Source organism: Anopheles funestus, chromosome 2RL (assembly GCF_943734845.2).
Source record: "Anopheles funestus chromosome 2RL, idAnoFuneDA-416_04, whole genome shotgun sequence".
Lineage (NCBI taxonomy): Eukaryota > Metazoa > Arthropoda > Insecta > Diptera > Culicidae > Anopheles > Anopheles funestus.
This window is the reverse complement of record NC_064598.1, coordinates 40,990,385-41,012,197: the sequence shown is the minus strand read 5'-3', so window position 1 is coordinate 41,012,197 and position 21,813 is coordinate 40,990,385. Positions and strand designations below refer to the sequence as shown.

At 43.0% G+C, this 21,813-nt stretch overlaps 1 protein-coding gene across 1 annotated transcript; it reads right to left on the bottom strand.

The window, feature by feature from the left end:
* Positions 1 to 12,371: 12,371 nt before the first annotated feature.
* On the bottom strand, positions 12,372 to 17,648 carry LOC125765857 (uncharacterized). The gene is made up of 3 exons (XM_049431344.1): positions 16,450 to 17,648; positions 13,337 to 16,062; positions 12,372 to 13,285 (listed from the first exon to the last, which is right to left on the bottom strand). The coding sequence occupies exons 1-3, from the start codon at positions 17,646 to 17,648 to the stop codon at positions 12,372 to 12,374; spliced, it is 4,839 nt and encodes a 1,612-aa protein (XP_049287301.1).
* Between the last annotated feature and the right edge of the window lie 4,165 nt (positions 17,649 to 21,813).

The window sequence follows — 21,813 nt, the reverse complement described above, 5'->3', positions numbered from 1 at the left end:
AGTAGGATGTGCAGTTGCAACGTTAAGCGTGTCTAGCCAATATTCGTTATCGCTCGGAATGTCGGTACTCTGTTGTACGGACCGGTTACGGTGAACTTTGATACGACCGTACGGGAACGGTTGCTTATCGGTACGGTCAAAAACCCAATGGTCCGTGAAGGTGATGCTGCGAGTGATCAATCTGTGCTTGGGTGCTGGAACAACTTCCGCGTATTACTCACCGTTACTGCTTCATTCTCTGTAACTCTGGAACAATTATCAGTAAGACAGCTCGTTTCCAAGGGAGATATCTACTGAGAAGGTGGTGAAATGATGGTTTTGAGAAAGTGGCGTCGAATCAGAATTCACACGAGGTATTAAATCTTACTTCATACAAACAACAACTCAGAAGAATCAGATACTGGAAATTTCATGCAATAATAGCATATAGACGAGTAAATACCCACCTTCGCGAAACTGACACAGTACATATAATCAAGGAAAGCAAAAAATTACCAGAACTTTTGAGGTTGTACCATCATAATAATCAACAATCCTCATTACTGTCAATTTCTGTCATATTTTTAGATACAGTTTATTCGGAAGTTCTCGAAGCTTTTTAAATGATTTTCATCCCTTTTAAGGCTGTTTTATTATTACTAGCCTGTTTAATTTATTTTCGTAAATATTTGAGTATTAAGATAATTATCTTTCTACGATCAAAGCATTATATGGATTAATGGAAATATGGATCCAAACTATGTATTTCAATTCCCCAAAAGTTGAAAAAAATGGCATGTTGCGTCATGAATCTAATTATTTTATAGTAAAGACTCCAAGACAATAAAACGAGATGCAATACGCAAGCTGAGACAACTTATAACATAATTTAATACCTAAACTCTGTACTAGCATACACGTCGGTTAAATTGTGCAAAAGTTCACCGGTTTTCGAGAAACATTAGACATCGATTGGGTTATTGTTATGTTAAGAATAACGTGTCCAAACATTGAATATACAGGTTGATCCTTGGGTTTAAGTTTCTTTATTTTTAACTTTATTCATTAGAGATATTTACCAGATGGTTTACAATTTCTTCGATTCGTAAACTCCAATAAAATGCTAACGAAAATTAACGTACTAAATTTTTCCACTGCAAAGCATTGCCTATCATCACCAGAACAGTTACTGTTAGTAAAGTTTTATAACGTTAAATTTCAATAAGCACCTTATACTCATAAACAATCCTCTCAATCGTTCATCAGTACCATTCAAAAACCTCAAACACCTCCAAACAGCAATCGCACCACCAGCAGACAGCTGTGAGCCTCGGCGTCAGTTCCTAATCATTTGCGATCGTTCGCTTTTACGAGCAATCGTTTCACTTCTCTCGTTCCCCACCCAACCACTAACAACCACTTCACGTTTAGGTGTGAATATTTCATCAAATATTTCCTACTTTGTCCAACTGTCTGTTGGCAACGACTGCGTTTGTGTGGCGTCCGTACATTTGTCGATGTCTTTCGTCTCAAAAATTAAGCCAGTTTCAGTTGATCCAACCGCCCCATGCCATGGGAACTTCAACAGCTCACACAACCATTCCGAGCGAGTGAAGCTAAATTATTCATTCCTTTTCAAACAAACTGAAGCAGTAGTAGTAGTAGTAGTAGTAGCTGATCTTTGGTTTACTTAAGCTCATGAATGTAATTTCATTCCTTGTGTTTTATTTCAACGAATAAAGTGAAAGCTCTTTTCTATGCTTTTTTGTTCTTGCTTTCTTCGCCTTACTGCATCGTACCACCATAACGCTAACGCAATAAACTAAGCAGAACTGGTAAGGTAGTGCGTCAGCAGTGGTGGTTCCGCGGTGAAAAATAAAAACAGAACAAAATGTCTGCTTTGTCTGAAACAGCGGGGAGAGAAAATAAATAGTCACATCGCTTCGCATTCAAATCTCATACTTATGCTACCAGTGTCTTAAAAGCATAACGATGGACTGCTTGCTTTTTATGCTTTGCTGTTTTCAAATTTATTTCCTTTTTTTGCAAACTCCCTGGCTGGCGGCGGTACGACGGATGGACCCGGTACGCGTAAGCCGCTACTTGCATGAACCGTTCGCTGTCAAAGTAAACAAACAAACTCGACATTATTCATACGCTGGTAAATAACGGTAGCACTTTTCTTCGCTTCGTAGAAACTTACACATCTTACGATGGCTTATCTGGCCGTCCTGCAAAGTGCAATGAAGTTACCCTATCTTGTGTGCCGTTGGTTTGATTTTTATTCCCCTCGGTTGTGTCTTACTTACAGCCAAGTAACCTACTTTACAGTGCGTCCTGGCAGAAGCGTTTGCTGATATTTCACTGATTGTAAACATACGCACGCGGTTGCAGATGATAAGAGGGCAATGTGTACTACGAAATTGAGCTGAAAACGAGGAAACTTTGTGCGCATCTTTCGCCATAACATATGCTGCATCATTCAATCAATCGATGCACTGTCCGGTGTGCATATCAATGGATGACGATCAGGCCGATGGAGGGCCTGGGAGGGTTGGGAATTTCTATAAAAAGCGCCTCCAGTTCGGGTTTTGCAAGCATAGTTTTAAACCGTTCCGTGTGTTCAGCATGGCTACCAAAGCAATAATCGTGATTCTGCTAGTGTTTGTTATTTCCTGCTCGATGGGAGATGAAGAAGTTGTAAGTTGTCTGTTCTAGGAGGGTGACCTATTCGGACTAGTGTTTCAAGCAAAGGTTTTTGTTTTATGTTTGTTTCTCCATTCTTTCCATAAAGACTACGGAATCATGTAACGATACATTCGCCGAACCAACTGCAATCGATTCATTTACCCTGCAGAAGTGCTGCCCGAAAGTGATGAAACCGATCGTACTCACAGTCAAACCGAAGATCAAATACGTGGTCGTACCGCCCTTGAGTGTGACGTGAAGAACCTGCTCCCTTTATGGCGATTTAGTGTACCTTTAGCACCTTTAAGCATTAATGCATTGCGGAAACAAAAGTTAACAGAGGTGGAAAAATAAAAAAAACACACTATCATTTCTGCCCCGTAATTCATGCTGGCTGTTGTTCGATTTGTAAAACAAAACCAAACACCCTGGGGACGGCTGGATAAATCGTTCCACCGTCAGATAGCGATGCGATCGCCCCAATGCTTGCGGGTTGTGCTAATATTTTCAAGGCGTTTTCTGTTTTGTTATTCGTTTGCTGCTGCCGGTTTTCGTTACCGGCTTTCGATGGTCTCGCAATTCCGATACCGGCTAATTTCACTCGCTCGCACGTCGAGCGGCAAAACGCCGTTGTACGATCGTACCAAAATGGGGGACGGCGAATCGGATAATTTCATCTAATAATTGTGCATTTTATCATCGGTTTTAATCGCGCAGCTGTGTCAGTTCACAGCAAACAAAACCCACCCACCCCTAGAAGGCATGTCCACGCGCAACCAAACATCCTGCACCGTACGGTGGAAAAACCGTACGACGAGTGCTTTGAGCGATCTTTGTTCGTATGGTTTTTTTTTTGGTGTTGCTTTCCTTTGGAAACACACAAGCACCTAGAACGGTGGGAACGAAGCCCACATTGTACGGGTGCCAAACAATCCCGTGCCGTAGAAGAAAATGTCCCAGTCCTTCGATATCGACCCGGGGGAAGTTTCCGGCGTCCGTGTTTCCAGTGTGGCAAGAACGAGAACAGTCTCCCGAACGCAACCATCGGATACGATGTTAGCTTCAGAGCATTGTGGCTCTTCCACCGTCACCCAGTGCAGGCCTCGCGCAACATTTTTGGCAGTTGACATTCGAGAGGCGTCTTTCGCAAAACTGGAGAATGGTGCTTTTGGTAAGATTTTTTGCTTCGCCCAGCATCGAAGGCATGTTGCTTTCACCGTACTCGAAGGTCACAAGAAACTGATGCTTCCGATGCCTTGCTATGGTGCTTGAATATCATCACCAGCATATCACCGACGCTTCCTTACTCGCTGTGCCATCGCTTTGCTGACCAAAGGCAGCTTGCATTGGAAGCGCACTATCTTTGATGCTGTTTCTACCGTGCTTGTTCCATTTCGGACGCTTCGTTCTCTAGCGGCACTATACTAGAGGCTAGAAATCAAAACGATTCCACCACACGCTCATTCTGTCCTGTGCAGCTCTTTGTGTCAAGGGAGGCAGATTAGTTTTTCACCCTTATAATGTTCGGTTGTTATGCATGCCGGTTTTCGTACCTTGCCGTTTGTTGGTTCGTTCGTGGAGAATGCGTTTCGTTACCGCAAGACAACAACGATGCAGCCGGCCATGCCTCAAGGGCTTTTTTCATAATTTTGCTTACACATATATACACACACATACAAACGCAGAGCCATCAGCATAAGTGATAGTACCACAGGCACAGGCACAAGCCCCCGAAAGAAGCTTTGGCACTGTTCGGTACGGTAAGGTGTGTGTCTGTGTGCTTTTGTTCCATATTCGCACGCTTGGCCCAAACGCTACGTAGAAAAGGCTACGTAAATACACATTCCCGGAAAGTGTATCGATCATATTTGCTTTCGAAGCGTTATGGAGTGATGAATACAAAAAAAGTGTATATCAGCATCACTATAATAATCAAAAGACAACCTTTCATGGCGCTTCTCTCGCTCTGTCTCTCTCTCTCTCCCTCGATCGTAGCACGGTGCACCAGAATCAACAGCAAACTTTAATCAATGATAATTGAAAGCAAAATATTTACTCAGCCTCATCATTAACGCTACAGCGGGCAGCGCTAGTGGAATGGCCGCAAGTCGTTATGTGCAGGAGGCTTACGATTGGTAAATGTTACACGTTACAACGCCAATCGTTCGAATGTTTCTCATCGTTTGATGATAACGATATTTTTGGATGCGATAACAATCGTACTGCTAACAGTGCTTCAACTCATGATCGAATCATGTGGTTTGTCACTTCCGACCGGTGCTTGTTGTGCTTGTGCCACGCTGGGAACGTGGTTTGTAATAGACGAAAATATGCGAATTGTGCGATCAACGTGTTTTGTTTACGTTACATTGAATAGCTTATAAAACCATTCCATTACGCGTTTGATTTCATCTTGATTTAATCTTTACGCATGAGGCTAAAAAGCTGATTTTCAAATAATTTACTCAACGATGTATTCATTCATTCAAACAAAGTTGACTCCATAAAGCTCGTATGTAAATATGTTTTTCTCGAGAATATTAATTTACTTCACTAATGGTTATTAACAGTTTCTGATTAAAGATACGACAAAAAATGTTTATGAAAATTAATTTGTAATATTTGATTTCTCAAAAATCATATTTTTGCTTTTCAAATGAATTCACTTGGGAGCATATTATTTTATATGTACAACGCGAATATCAAAGGGAATGTTTTGGACATTTACTTTGTAGTGAAGTTTATAACCATCAATGAACAGCAAATATTGTAATCAAAGTTTTATTAACTGCAATTTCAACTCCATGGATGAATGCTTCGGTTGGTTATACAATTACATAAAATTTCATTTAATTATCCCTTTTTCAAAATAACTCAATTCAAAACCTACTACGAAACAAACAAAAATTAAAAGTACCAAACTATCTGTTTTTTGAACGGATTCTTAATTACGAAATTTACAGTGAGCTATATCTACTTTACTGCTTTTTGTACTTGTTAATAATGATTACAATTAATTGAAGTGTTTAAAATATTTAAGTGAACCAAGGCTAAAGTTTTACACTACATGACCGGAACAAAAAGTATATCTGGCATCCATAGCAATGAGCGGCTGAACGATGGTCATGCCGGCCTTTTCTGGCGTACTAGGCTTGCTTAAACTGATCAAGCAGGTCGTTTCACCAACAGAAATTGTCATAATCTTTTGATTGCTAGTACAATACTTAGAGAAGTTAAATAAGGATTACGATTCCTACGATACGCTTCATATGATTCTTCAATTAGTTAAAGATGCTGGAAGAGCAAACGAAATATTAAAAAAACTTAAAAACTGATAAAATAGTGTTAGGTGTTGAGATACTAATAAGGGTTGCTTCAAATTCTCCAAATCACTGAAATCCTTCGAGGCTATAAAGAGCTCTGTATACTTTTTCCGTGAAACCTTGGATATTCTAGTTTCAAAAGCGTTTCGGATGAACAACTGGACAATGAAAAAGCAGATCTCTAGGCCATACGAGATGCCTCTTAGCAGAGCCTTTTCCAGAGGTCTGTCACTTTCCAGAGTTTTTTTTTTGTCGCCTGGTTGCGGGGCACGACAAGTAGTATGAAGAAGAAATCGGAAGAATTCTGTATTCATATTTACCGCAAGTATTTCTGCGACCCTGGGGACAATGTGATGAGTGATATCGAGTGATATAGTAAAGCAATTTTAATTAAATAAAGTGCTAAGCACTGATAAATAAATCTCCAATGCATTCCATGAAGGGCATTCCATGAAGATATGGCTATTAAAGTACCTAAATTTGTTCGTTTAACTCATAAAGTAGCAAAGGTATTATTATTAAGTAAAAATTAAATAATAAATCGTTAAAAGCCAACAACAAATATATATTTCAATTATGTGAACCTTATTGTTATGTGACAGTACAACCTCAAGAGCGGTCTTGGCTTGTCATTCCTGGCTTTCCCTGAATTTATTTACTTTATTTGGTCAGTTCATGTTACGGGCGTACAGAAGAGGTTCGATTTACGAATACCTTAAATTGCATTAGTTCATCAATCGTTGCGTTTAGTGATTGTTTATTGGAACATGGTCTGGAAAAATTATCAATTTTCTCCATAGTATACCTACAACAGAAATCATATGCTCGAGGAACTCCAATACCATTCGAAATGAGGCAAATTGATTGTTTTCCATTGTGTATGTGCTTCGAAATCATAAACCAAAATGAACCATCCGATTCGAGACGTTTTTTTTACAAACAATTTTTATTCATTCCACACCGTTACCATTCGGTCTCAGCATTTTATTGTGGTTTGTATTAAAATTTTCCATTTGTGTCACGTTGAGAATGCGTCCTGCCATGGGCAGAGGAATTGCTTTTCATTTTTCGTTTTTTTTTACAAAACCGAAACCGATGCAATCGAAAAGGAATCATTTAATGTGCAAACAATCTTACCGACCGAAATGCTTCCTCGGAATGGTGGACGAAAAAAAATAACAAAATGATGAACTGGACTGGATTCTTTTCAACGGTTGACTTGCGAAGATCATGATGGTTGTGGGAGTTTTTATGCTTTTACATCCATTCTTTCGTCGCTCATGGTGGTAGATTTCGATTTGTATCATTAGGGAATCGTTTAAACTTTCCACAGATGGAAGTGGAAAAGAAAAAAACAGACCAACACTACGAACAGATTGAAAATCGCTCCAACACCTGTCGTTTCGGAAGTAGATTGGTGTTCGGGTTTTTTTTCCTAAAACACTTCCTGTACTTGATAGACAGTTAATGGTTCTGAGAAGTGTATTACCTTAGCTTAAGCCGGTTTGTATCCTAGGACTAGGTTTATTTTCCATGGAAAGGAAAATATTATCCCTTTTTCTTGGAAGGGACACAACACAACAGCATACCTTCTATGCAAAGTAATCCTGCATACAAATGTAGCAGTTTATTGCTATTAATTAATCAATTCAAAGCATTACTTTACATTGCATACACGTAAATGTATTCTTTGAACATTGCCAAGAAACATTTGCTTTTTGTAAAGGAGTGAATGAAGTAAATGAAAACGGAACAATCAATTAAGGAACGGAAATACGCCTGATTAAAGCCATCTTTTCATGCAGCTTGCGCTCAGCTCGATAATAATTTTCCAATAAAACACAGTACCACTTTTGATAACAAACTCCTTCGTCTCGTAACAATACAGCAAAGTAAATGAAATTCCTTTAGGAAACAAAAGCTTATCAAAACCGAACGGGTATCTTTCTACAGCCGTGGCATGGCTGTCGATCCCCTGCAGGCTATCCATTTCATTATGATCCATGTTTTTATGCTAACACAATCATCTTCACGTCTGCCTCGCATCACATCCGATACGTTATGATGATGTTATTAGGTTCTACGATGGACCACACGCAGTCGCTTGATACGCAAGGCCAAGGCGCTTCGTCGTGGATCGCGATGCTTTGTTTTTATCTCACTCTCTTTCTTTCTCTGTCTTTCTCGCTACGTTAGCCCTTTAGGCTATATCATTTCCCATGCTACGCTGCATGGTTTCAAAAGCATTTTTCACATTTTCCCAAACTCATTTAACATGTCTTTTGAGCGTGCAACCACCGTGAGAGTGTTGGCCATCCGATCAGGTCAGTTCATTCGAGAGCAAGAGAGCTTATGACGGTTCTCCGAGCTTTCCGGTGAGTGGTTAGGTTTATCCCATATCCGGTTGGCTTACGTTTGCGAACAGTAAGGTGGTACGTTTAATCATATTTCTTTCCAACCGTTATTGAACGGTTTTGACTGTCATTTGACCTTATCGCTTATCGAAATGTATGAGTCTATCCTGCGACGACGATTGGGAATATCGGGAATGGAATGAATGGAAGAAAAAAGAAACACCTCTTTTAGCCAATACGTTTTGGCAGTGAAAATTGGATTCACCACCGGTGAGAAAACCAATCGATGTATTGAGTTTCATTGCAAAAAAAAAACGCAACGAAAATTCACCGTTCAGTTCAAATGGTTAACTGAAAACGAAACATCAATTTTCTCAGGTATCAAATGTAAACGAACGGAAGCTTACTAATAAAAACTTTCCTTCCGCAACGAGAGTTAGTTTTGCAACATCGAGTAACGGTGTACTATTTAATTCCAATCCTCAACCAATGTGTCCAATGACTGCTACCTAATTCCTTTTTCAAACATTTCACAACTTAAACAACTAAACCGCTAACAACGTTATAGCCGATGGTGCTGATGCTAAAAGCTCTTCGAAGTTAGTGCACTTTAAATGCAGCATGCAGTTTGAGTTATCGAAAATGGCGGAGGTAACATACGTACGGGACGGACGGAGGTCTTCTTACTCGACATGTTAAATTTACTGTTACTCTTTCAAATTCCCACTCCCGTAACAGGTTTTTTTCTCCCATTCATCCCACCCTCATTCCAACTCCGGTGACCTTCGACAACCGAAGACATTCGATATTCGAGCATGTTTGTTAACTCAATTCGGTGCATTTCCCCGGCGTGCTTTGGACATCATAGCTTGTGCACATTGGTGTGCACTCCTATTCCTATAGCTGCTGCTGCTATATCACCACCTACAGAAGGCAGGCAGGCAAGACGGCAAGGCGAGCACGGTGCCAAGGCATGGTACGGGTACAACACAAACACACTCACCCAGCTTCCGTACTTCCGGAGGCACGTACATAGCATAAAAGTCCCCATGTCCCGCAGTCCAAAGTTGCTACACAAGCGGGCACGGAACTTTGCCGATGCTTTTAACGTTCCGGCAAGTATGTACGGGGTAACGCCCGCTGGGAATGCGGAAAACAATTGCGAAACCGGGTTGGCAGGCATCATTTTTGGACGAGATGGAGCAATCCACACGACGCGCAATCCATTCGATCCTTCCGCAAACATCGAGCAAACGTTACCTCGGGGACAAACCTGGAACGTTGATATACGGTGCACATGTGACTTACGGCGAACACGATGACAACACGATGACGGTGGTAAGAATACGGTTTCGGCCAAATACCAATGCCATGCACATGCGATCGCGCCACTCGGACCCCGAGTGTTTCTTCGCCCGGCATTGCATTCTAAACAGTGTGCAATGGAATTCCTTTTTTGCATGGAAGCAGCCGGGTTAGCGGCGTGTTTGTGTTCTAGCACCGCATAAACTTTCTTTTCAACATTGCAAGGCGTACATTTACGGATGCTTGGTACATAACTTGCTAGGTGATATAGTCATGGGCGATAATGGGAGCGGCCTTTTTGGCATACATTGGAATGGATTTTTTTTTCAATGAAGCCAGCCGAACACATGACTTACATGAAGCGGGTTTGTAATCCAACGATTGAAATAAATTCATTAATTGACCGATCATGCTAAACCGTGTAATAAATTTACTCAACCCGTGACGAAGCCATATCGTAAAATAGCTCGTTTTCTCTTATGAACTTGCAAACGGTTAAGCGTGGGGACAAAAGAGTAATTGCTAGCGGATTAAACCAAGAATGAGGATGAGTGTGCAATTAACATACATTGTTTTTGAGACAGTTGTTTAAAAATATTTTATTTCATTGTGTAACGAACTGCCTCGGGGGTGTTGATTTATTTCGCGCATGAATATCTTTTGGGTAATTGATTTAATTGAGCAAATCAACTCAAAGAAAAATATATTTAGAACCAGACATATTCGAAATATTAAAATCGATTAAATAAGCACAATTCACTTAACATACTAACAAGATCATGTATATTTCGACTAATAGTGAACTAGCATGGGATACAGAGTTGTCTCCCTTTCCGCTATCACCTCGATTTGATCCTGAGCTCAGAATTTTCGGACTCTTGAAGCGCATTACCCGCGACTTTAATGACTAGGGTCAAGGCTTGAGTATTGTTCAGTAATCTGGTCTCCGACTGCTAAAATCCACATCGTTCGTGTCGAACAGGTACAGAGGTCTTCTACCAGATATGTTTTGCCTCAGACGACGACGACGACGACGTTGATGCAGACAACCTCGGCAGGCGACTGCTCGAGAGTGCGGAGACATGGAACCGCGTGCAGCAGGCATCGAAACGGATATTCTCCGTTCTGCAGGAAGACTGGCGGGAAGAATCGCGTGCTCTGGCAGCCTCCAGAACCACGCAGGCCGGTTCTTCGCAAGACCCGCCCATGGACTCGATGGAAGCAGTACAAATACTGCAGCGAAGGCGTGAGGCACGCAATCGAGACGCTCGTAGTCGGCGACAGCTTCGCAGAATGGAGCGGCTCGGCGACGTCCAGTTAGGGCCGGCACTGCTGGCACGCACTACGGCTAGTGAAACGGTACAGCGGTCGGAAGAGGTTTCAGTAGAGGAGGCAGGTTCTTCAGTGCCAGCGATTCTCCAGCAGAGCAGAGGCTTGCTTCTTTCGCTGACCACCACAGACGCGCGGGGTTTGCTGCAGAACCTCAATCAGCAACGGTACAGCGAGAGAGTTCGAGCCGGGACATTGACTCCTCTACCGGGGGGAAGACGGCGCCGTGGAAGGCAACCGGCTTCAGCCATTGAGCTGGAGCAGCAGAGACAGCGACGCCAAGAGAACGAGAGGGCGCGTAGGCTGCGCCACAGGCAGGCTCGCGACATGGAGATCGAGGCTCAACCTCCCCCATTGAATGAGCTGCCTGGCTCGGGATCACCCGAACGGACGCCGGCTCTGAGTACAGCTGAAGGGGCGGCGGTTGCGGAAGAGGCGACATCAGGGCGCTAAACAAAAGTGATTTTAAAGAAAGAATCCGGCACGGAAATGGACGAAGGCTAACGGCACACTGTATATTAGTGTTTAAGATAGATATAAACGGCGAAACTCTTCAAGTTTCCATTGTTAGGCCCTCAAAGGGCGGAATTCCCGGCGGGGGGAGTCCGTTAGTGGTAACTCCCGCCGTCAGGTGCGGATCTAGTGATTAGAAAGTAGAAGAAATAAAAGATCCAAGAATTAAAAAAAAGATATGTTTTGCCTATACGCTATGAAGAACTTTCCTCTAACCTACTCGACTAAGAGTCCAGGTATCGTGCATTGGGCCTTAGAAGCCCGTCATTCTTTTGCCCAATCTTCCCTGATTGTGGGCCAGTTGGACTGCACTGATGCCCCTGATCTGTTTTCTACTCCTTTGTACACTCCTATTCACTGTCTTGGCTGTCACTCCTATTCACTTGGCTCCAACAACTCACTGTTAGGTGCCATGTATGTGTTCAACTCCTACTGATAGCTGTTTGATTTTTTCCTTTTTCTGTTATCCCATCGTGCTCGTCTTCGATCATCTCTTTGACACCTTTTCATTTTTTCTTCTTTTCCGTAGTAGCTTCAGAACAGGATAGAATCTAAGCCTAGTTCGTTAAGTCGATATTTTCACAATAATAATCGACCTTTAAAAAAATACTAATATTCTTAATCAATTTCACAAACATTGTTCTTCGAGTGGACTGTATATATTTGCAAGAGAGGACACAAGTACGAATTTCGGGAGCAAAGAAAAAACACGTCCTTTAGCTAAGTTCACTACTTGCACTCTGCTTTATTCATATTGGTATTTGTGCACACGTTACAGGAAGCCAAGGTGTCCTTACGACTGAGGTATACTTGGCTCCCAACTACCAATTTCAAAAATACCCAAATAGCATAACATCCTCCCCGGCGTTGAAATAGTATTTCAATCTTCATCTTCGTCTAACGGCAACAAACAGACTTCGGTTACCGCACGTTTGAACTCCGCTCCATTCGACATTCTAACAGTAACGACGCGCGTTGCACCGTCATCTCCGGGGTGTACAGCCGCTATTCTTCCAAGAGGCCACTGCAGAGGTGGTGTATTCTGGTCTATCAGCAGCACAAGAGATCCCACCTTGATCTCCTTCCGCTTCAACCATTTCGAACGATTCTGCAGCTCCGGCAGATACTCTGCAGTCCACCGTCTCCAGAAGTGTTGCAGCATAGACTGCACCAACTGCCATCGTGAGAGACGGTTTTCTTTAAGGATAGAATAGTCAGGTTCAGGAATAGTTTGCAATTCCCTCCCTATCAGGAAATGTGCTGGGGTGATTGCAGTGTATTCGGACGGATCATCAGAGCTCGGTATTAAAGGTCGAGAATTTAATACCGCTTCTATCTGTGTCAGCGTCGTGTAGAGCTCCTCGTAGGTTAGTTTTCTTTCACCTACAATTCGTTTCAAGTGGTGTTTGACCTGCTTCACGCCAGCCTCCCATATACCACCAAAGTGCGGACTTCGAGGTGGTATGAACGACCAGTCAATACCCTTGTCAGTGCAATAATCGGTGATCTTCTTCGTGGCGCATTCGTTCTGGAACATACGCCATAGCTCATGCAACTCCGTTTTGGCCCCTGCAAAGTTGGTTGCATTGTCAGAACGTATAGTTTTCGGGTATCCGCGACGGCTGGTGAATCGTCGCAAGCTTGCAAGGAAGGCATCCGTCGTCCAGTCCGAGACCAATTCTACGTGTACGGCTCGAGTTTGCAAGCATACGAACAAGCAGACGTAGGCCTTCGTAATTTGTGGCTTGCGAGTTGTGGAAGACTTAATCAAGAAGGGACCAGCGTAATCCACACCTGTATTCGCAAAGACAGGTGCTGGCTAAACACGATACGACGGCAAATCACCCATTATCTGCGTCGTCTTCAATGGATTTGCCTTGAAGCATACGATACATTTTCGTATTACCTTACGGATGATACTCTTCACATTCAGTGGCCAGTACCGTTGACGTACAACTGCAAGCAAACCTCTTTGTCCGATGTGCAAGTTGTCGTTGTGTAGTTCACGAATAAGTGCCTCGGTGACAGGATGCTTAGCTGGTAGCAGCATCTGGTGACGACTATCGTATGGTATGAGAGCTCGCTTGATTCTACCCCCTACTCGTAAAATGCCATCGTCGGGATCCCAAAACGCCTTCAGTCCATTTAGTCGACGGTTTCTGTTTGCACCGTCCATCAGCGCGAGGATGTCTGGCTGGAAAGCTTCGCGTTGAACCATCCGCACAATTACGTACGTCGCTGTACGCATCTCTATCGCTGTGAGTCGACCCTTTACCAGCTCCGTTTTGCGTGACTTGATGAACCTAGCAAAACGCACCAAGTAGGCCATACTCCTAACCATTTTTGTAAAACTGCTCAACCTCTCAAACATCGCGAAACGTTCGAAAGGAACAGTCATGGTCAACGTCATTCCAGATCGCATTTCTGGTAGCTCGTTGTCTGGTATTTCCAATTCGTCCGCATTCTTGGTGATGACTTGCAGTGGCCATGGTCGCCACCACATCGTTGAACTTATCAATTTCTTAGGCGTGACTCCACGGGAAATCAAATCGGCTGGATTCTCGTAAGTGGAAATGTAATGCCAGTGGAATGATTGGTCGAGTTGTTGAATCTCCCTTACCCGATTTGAAACGTACGTCTGCAGGAGCTCCGGTGATTTATTAAGCCAAGACAAGACGATTTTTGAATCGCTCCATAGATGAACAGACTCAATTTGAAGCTCCGTAGCATTCAGGAACTTTACGACCATTCTTGCTAGTAACAGTGCTGCCAATAGTTCAGCTCGAGGAGTCGTAATGGCCTTCTCCTTCGGATTCCTCTTCTTCGGTAGAATTCGGGACTTACTGCAAATCAGTTGCATCCTGGACTCCTCGTTGGCAAAAGATCCCTGTATGTACAAACATGCACCATAGGCTTGGTCGGATGCGTCAGCGAACCCTTGCAGTTCCAACTTGAGCACATCCTCCCACGAAATCCATCTTGGAACTCGGACTTCCCTCAGCGCTGTCATCTCGGTTCGGAAGTGTTGCCACTTCTCGTTGACTTCGGTTGGGACTGGGTCATCCCATTCGATTTTCAGTTCGCCGACCTCTCGTAATATCAGCTTAGCGTATGTAATTACTGGCCCAAAGAATCCAAGCGGGTCGAAAATCTTGGCCAGTTGACTCAGAAGTCTTCTCCGAGTCATTCCTTCCAGGTTGTCGAAGTCAGGAACGGATACCGAAAACCAATCCTCAAACGGATTCCATGTAATGCCTAACGTCTTAATGGTCGTCTTGCAGGTGTTGTCGGTAACCTCAAAAGAATTTCCTCGTAACTCTTCTGCTACTCCTGCAACGATATCGGAATGATTAGCACACCACTTATGAGCGCTGAAACAAGCTTTCGCTAGCAATTTTGTCACATCTCGTTGTAGTTGGCATGCTTCCGCAAGTGTATTGGCGCCCGTCAGTGTATCGTCCATATATGTTCCTCTGTTGACCACCTCGGCAGCCCTCGGGAACTCGTCCTGATGATCGTTTGCAGCTTGTTTGAGCGCCATGGTTGCTTGGAATGGAGAGGGTCCCAAGCCATACGTAACCGTGAGCAGCTCTCTTACTGTAAGTGGATCGTTCCGATTGTACCTCCAAAAGATTCGCTGGTACCTAGTGTCTTCCGGATGGACGATCACCTGACGAAACATCTTCGGAATATCGAGTGTGAAGACGTATCTAAAACCTCTGAAACGAAGCAAAATTGCATTGAGGTCGTTCTGGACTGTTGGTCCAGTCATCAAGACGTCGTTTATCGAAACACCTGTTGACGTCTTCGCCGACCCGTCAAACACGACTCGGAGTTTAGTTGTCGTGCTTGAAGGCCTCAGCACGCAGTGATGAGGTAGATAAAACACCGACCCTGGATCCTCGTTCGGTGCTTCCACAATCTCGCGCATGTGTCCGAGTTCCTCGTACTCTCGGATGAACTGCGAGTATTGCTCCTTTAGGTCCGGCTGCTTGTAGAGTTTTCTCTCCAGAGCCAGAAAACGTCGCAGCGCCGTTTCACGCGAGTCTCCTAACTCGCCCTTACGTTCGTTGAAGGGATGTCGAACCACATACCGACCCTCCGCAGTTCGCTCGTGAGTGCGTTGGAAATGTTCCAGACACACCTCTTCGTCCGCCTTCGGAGAAGAGCGGGGCTCGTCGCAGGATTCTACCTTGTAGAAGTTCCTCAGTAGATCGATGAGCGGCTCATCGTCAGCAGTATGGCAAAGTGTGCGCGCAACGATCGTCGTATCACTCGCAATCACACCGCCGGCTATCCAACCTAGCTTCGTGTATCGCAGCACAGGTCGATTAGGACCGAGTTCGCATCGGCCATCTTGCATCAAATTCCAAAAACAATCGGCGCCAATCAGCATATCGACAGGTCCTCTTCTGTTGAAGGTAGGGTCGGCCAGCACCTGTTCGCTCGAGATGGGCCACTGTGATATGTCAAAAGACTTCGATGGAAGTTCACCAGTGATTCGTGGGGTCACTAGAAAATCCAGTTCAGCAACAATGTCTCCGGCACGAGACTTGATCGTCGTGCGCAACCTACGGTTTAAACGTGTTTTATTACCATTTAAACTACTTACGATGACGTCCGTGGTTTCCATTTTTATCGAGAGAAGGTTAGCAAATCGTTCGGTGACAAAGTTTAGTTGTGATGCTGAATCCAAAATTGCTCGGCACGGGTATGACGTACTGCACAAACCGTCTACTAAGACAACTGCGGTCGAGAGCACGGTTTGTCTTTCCGGATCCACTTCATTCGCACACAAGGTTGTCGGAGCTTCAGCAGGCACTAACGTAGCGGGAACTTGGCTAGGGTTGTCTTCGTGGAGTAAGCTGTGATGTTTCTTGCCACATCGACGGCAAGAGCCAGACTGACATGCTCGGATGCGGTGACTATTCGATAAACAGTTGAAGCAAGCGCCACACCGTTTCACTATTTCGTGCCTTTCATTGACACTCTTCTGCTTGAAAAGCTCACAGTGTCTTAGTTCATGCATGGCGCTGCATATTGGACACTTTTCCTGTTGCTGAGATTCACCGAGAACTAGCGTTTTTGATACTGCCCTTGGCTTCGCAGCTTCCGTCGAAGGTTTCACGCCGGTGTCTAGCTTCTCGGAAATCCTACATTGCTCCTCCAAAAACTCGATCAATGTAGCATACGTTGAAAACACGTTTTTCTTTTGTTTAGTTTCCCACGCAACCCGTAGTTTCTTATCCAACTTGTTGGCTATAAGGTTTACCAGCATTTGCTCACCAAGACCGTCTACCGGAAAACTATGATTTTTCAACGCCTCGACGTTTTTAGTACAGGTGTCGATCACCTTACGCAAGTTTGCTGCATTGTCGCGACTGACCTTGGTTAGACCAAAGAGGTTCTCTATGTGTTTGTCTACGACAACCCGTTTATCCTCGTAACGTTGCGTAAGGATCTTCCAAGCTGCTTCATAATCGTTGTTGTTCACTAACTCGTCGTCGATGATACCTGCCGCCTTTCCGACCAGACTGTTCCGGAGATGGAACAATTTCAGGGCTGGTTCTTCCTGCTGGTATCGATTCATTACGGTAGTAAACATAGCCTTGAATGAGTACCACTTCTCATACGATCCATCGAACGTCGGTAAGGGCACTTTCAACGGTGGAAGGTAGGGCTGAGCTTGCGGCAGGATCGATGGCACAACTGGAGCTGCTGCCTCCATTTTGGGCACGGAATCTAAGCACATGCTCAACTTCAGCGAAACTTCGTTAAACACTTTCTCAAACTCGATGTACTGATCGTTCTGCTCTTCGTCATCGGCTTCAGAGAGCGTTACTTCGTAGATTTTATTCTGCACTTCATTGCATTCGTTGTACACGTTTGCTAAAGCTTTTTCTTGGAGCTGAAGGAAGCGCACGTTTTTTACGTTGGTGTTGGGTTGTTCATCGCTATCACACAAGGCTGCACTCACACGACTTAGCTTTCGACGCACTGCCTCGCGTTGCTTCACTAAAACCTTCAACTGAACATCCAATTTGTTGGAATCTTTCTTTACTTTCTGTTGTTGCTGTGTTGGTTGTAGAGAATGAGATGTCGATTGTTTTTCTGGTGTTCGTTTCAGTTTCTTTGACCGTGTAAACGGTGATTGCATTGTACACTACGTATGCACACTCACACTACTTCACTTGCGCCGGTCCGCCATTTGCTTTAGGCAAAACCCACGCCAAGCTAAGTTGCACGCGGTTCTATACTGAATACGCACTTTTTTCGATCGGAATGCCTTCGGGCTGACATCCGACGAATCACACTTTCCGAATTACGGTCCTTTGTTTTTCGGATAGTGCTACTCTATTGGCTCGGTAGTGACGCACCACGTGTCACGCCACTAACATCCGACTGTGGATGTTCCATAAACCGATTTTACGCGAAAAGGCACAGATAACGCACACTGGTTTTCAACGTATCCGGTTCGAAGGACCAAACTGTTCTTCGAGTGGACTGTATATATTTGCAAGAGAGGACACAAGTACGAATTTCGGGAGCAAAGAAAAAACACGTCCTTTAGCTAAGTTCACTACTTGCACTCTGCTTTATTCATATTGGTATTTGTGCACACGTTACAGGAAGCCAAGGTGTCCTTACGACTGAGGTATACTTGGCTCCCAACTACCAATTTCAAAAATACCCAAATAGCATAACAAACATGTTTCATTCAAATTAAGAAATTATCGTCAGTTTTGACCAGAGTTCTTGTCTCAGAGATGTATGTGAATACTATGACTCAAAACCGGTGTTTTGAGAGGTGAAGTCGGTTACGATTTCTAACCCAAGGTTAGATAAACCTAAGCATCTTCGTGGTGTTGAAATGGTGATCTTATTGTTGATCATCCATCTTGTCATCATTCCTTAATTGTGCATTTGTAAGCGAGGTTTATGCCTCTCTACTTTAGCCTCTAGAAGACTTTTGATAAAAAGAAAAACCATAATCACACGCTGTTTTTGTAATAAGCGTATCCCAAGAGCACGAGCTACTCGCAGATTATAGTCCTTGCCGATATCACTGCCGAGTGATATCCAGATTGAAGAGTACACAGGTTACCCAATCTCTCTGATGCCGTGTTAGTTTTCCATCCGCCGTTGGTCAACGTCATTCCAACAAGTTTTACAAGCTTATTCAAGATTACAAAACAGCTCGTTGTGTCGTAAATTCAATGCTTTTGTACCGTCTGTAGCCTTCAAATCGATGAAAAAATTAAGGTAGGCTTGCTTCTCCTCTGATCGCTGATTCACTTTCCGTGTTCTCCTCTCTATGTCTCCTACACGGACAAGTTAATCTTGTAGTATTACGAAGATTGTCTTATAGGTATATCCAACCAGAGGATGATTAAACTGCCACAGGTGATTAAACCATATTTCAACATTGTTACAGAATATCAACACGTTATAGAAGAAGTAATTTTTTATGGCCTGATTTTATTTCTATATACTAATATTTAACTGGGTTTCGAAATTGCATGAATGTTTCACATGGTCTATAGTGTTAAATGAAATTCAAAATCAAATTATTTTTTCAAGCATTCATTCGTATGCTTTCAGCGCTACAATTATTCGTTAAAAGTGTGGCATAATAAAATCATTCCATCCACATCCAGCTACAATTGAATGAGATCCAAAACATGACGATAACCACAACCAGTCAACCACATGCTTCCTACATACTGCAAACTCCGATTGAGACGCACACCGTGCTACATTCAGTCAGAAGATATCACAATTTCAATAAACTCCACTGCTTCTCAGCCAGATATACGGCTCAAGCGCTTGGCTGAAGTACGCTACCATATCCAAGACAAACACACACACAAAAAAACACACACACCTTTTCATTTATTTCCTCGGCCAACAAGCTTTTACCGTGCACATTAACGCGAGCATCTGCAAACAATTCAATTTGCCATACATTTTTCCACCTTCCTTCTGTCTGTCGACTACCCTCCAAAGGCACAGGGCATAAAGAGCGGATTTACAAAAGCATTGGGAGCTTTTTTTTGCCGCGCTGTCTCAAGCGAAACCATCTTCAAAAAAGTAGGACAGTTATCGTAATTCCGTTCGATCCGATTGCGCGGCAGCACGGTTTCTCGTGGTACGAAATTCGTAACCATTCGACATGGTTCCTGCAAGCTCTGCTTCTTACCGGTGGTACTCGGGACCAACAAAAAAACACAAACACATTGCTCTTGTCTTACGAAGGGTAGGCGAAACAATCTTTCCTGACAACAGTCACCTTGCACGTCGACGTCGGTCCATCCCACCTCACGCATCCGCAAAGGGTGCGCCTTACGGTTTTATTATTTTCAAGCGTTATCGAACTCTTTGCCAGAACAAAAGAAACGGAAAAGAAGGAGAAAAATGTTAAATGAACTTCCCACGAACTCAGCAGGAAGGCAAGCAGTCAGTAACCATAATGAACACGGAAGAGGAGAGCCGTACGGTTGAGCGCTGCTGCTCAGCCGGTCCGAACTTGTCCAATGTGCAGCGAAGCCGAAGAGAAAAGCTTAAGAGAAAAGCGAGAAAAACTCAATTAAAAATTAATTCATTTCAGAGCGTCCGGTCCCGGTGGGTAAAGTGCAGGGTGGCGGTACACACTGAAGTATTCTGGCAAAGTACATGCAGGCACATAAAACGGGGGGCCGAGGTTTCGGGCGAAGTTACGCTAACGGTACAGGTTGACGGTATCGATGGCAGCAAGCCGAAGAACAAATGGACAAGAATTTCCCAACCGGACCAAAAATACCCACTGGTAATCAAGTTTTCTTTCCAATGCACTCGATATTGGCGAATAGTTTCATGTCGGCTTTAGTTGGAGTGTGTTTTTTTTTCTCCTTCTCCGCCCTTTAACTGCAACATCCTGTTTTCCTTCGCCGTACCATTCACAATTCTTCTACGAATGGCTACTTCCTCTTGATTTCCCTGCTGAATCCTTTTTCTTTTCTTTTGCCCACTGTTTTTTTTTTTTTTTTGCTTTTGCTGAATCTTTTGCTCACTGTTTAATCGGGCAATGGTTCTTTTTTGTGTGTATGTGTTTTTTTCGAACATGCAGTTTAATGCTGGTTTCATTGAAAATGAAGTTACAATACGAACGCGTACGAAGAATGCTTGTTTGTGTTTTTCACAATAATAAAAGGAAAAAAACAGAATACCAAACTTTTGTAATAAGTTCTAAAGACACCATAAACAAAAAGTCTTGTTGAAAATTACAGCTGACAATAGCAGTGTAAAATGTTCATTAATTGATTGGTATTTCATTTTGATTCTCATTCATTTTGTAAAATACACCCAATCTCGATTTGAACATAACCAGCTGTTGTTGTTATGCATGTAATAAAAACTGAACAAACTGTAAAGAGTACTACAATTTAAACAAACCGTTTCAAACATTCAATAGGATCTAAAAATAAAAATGTTCTTCACTGTTACTACCTCTGCTACTCACTGATGTTGAAAAATTGCAGCTGTAATCAATTTTTTCTACTAATATTTAATTTATTAGGCGTGTTATTCATTATCAATTAATGCTACGTAATGACATTTGAATATTGTTTTATTAATTCAGTGCAAATCATGTAATACGCTTAATACTGTAAAGCAAATCAACGGGGGCAATTGATGAACTTTCAATATTTAATGGGTTTTATCACACTACGGTTCCGAATAAATTCTTTTTACTAAACAATGTTGTTTTTACTAAACACACCGAACCGCACCAACGGGGCGGTCCGGTGGTGCATGTAATAAACGGCGCCGGTCCACACGGCAGGACCGGGTTCAAATCCCATGCGGATCGTTCCCCCGTAACAAGGACTGACTATCCGGCTACGTAGTAAAATAAGTCTAGTAAGCCAGAAATGGTCGGCGTGACATAGTACGGTCGTTAAGCCAAGAAAAAGAAGTAAACAATGTTGTTCTAGCAACTAGTACTTAAGTAATTAATTTAAGTAATTTATAAAATTCAATCTCAAAAACTTTCACTTCATCCAAACCTTTTTCTAAAGCTGAACGAGTTTTAGGAATTTTATTGTATTCTCTTAACTTTCAAAGACAATAGCATCTAAGAATACATTCAAGATTAAACGATAACTGTTTTATGTTATCAGGTTTGTGCCTTATTATATTGTTGTCTTCTTTGATTGAATATTAAATGTCCCTCAACAACTTGGATGCCCAGTCTAGGCTGGAAATAGAATTAAATAAATAAGCAGTAGTTAAGCTCGACCGTGTTGCCCTACGTTGGTTTTCGTTAACAAACCAAGCGCAAA

Excerpts from the sequence above, each read along its gene's own strand:
- LOC125765857 (XM_049431344.1), bottom strand. The coding sequence starts at position 17,648 with ATGCAATCACCGTTTACACGGTCAAAGAAACTGAAACGAACACCAGAA. Across the intron at positions 16,063-16,449 it reads AGGCACGAAATAGTGAAACG|GTTGCGCACGACGATCAAGT; the intron begins GTGTGGCGCTTG and ends TTTAAACCGTAG. Across the intron at positions 13,286-13,336 it reads GAAGACGACGCAGATAATGG|GTGTGGATTACGCTGGTCCC; the intron begins GTGATTTGCCGT and ends TTGCGAATACAG.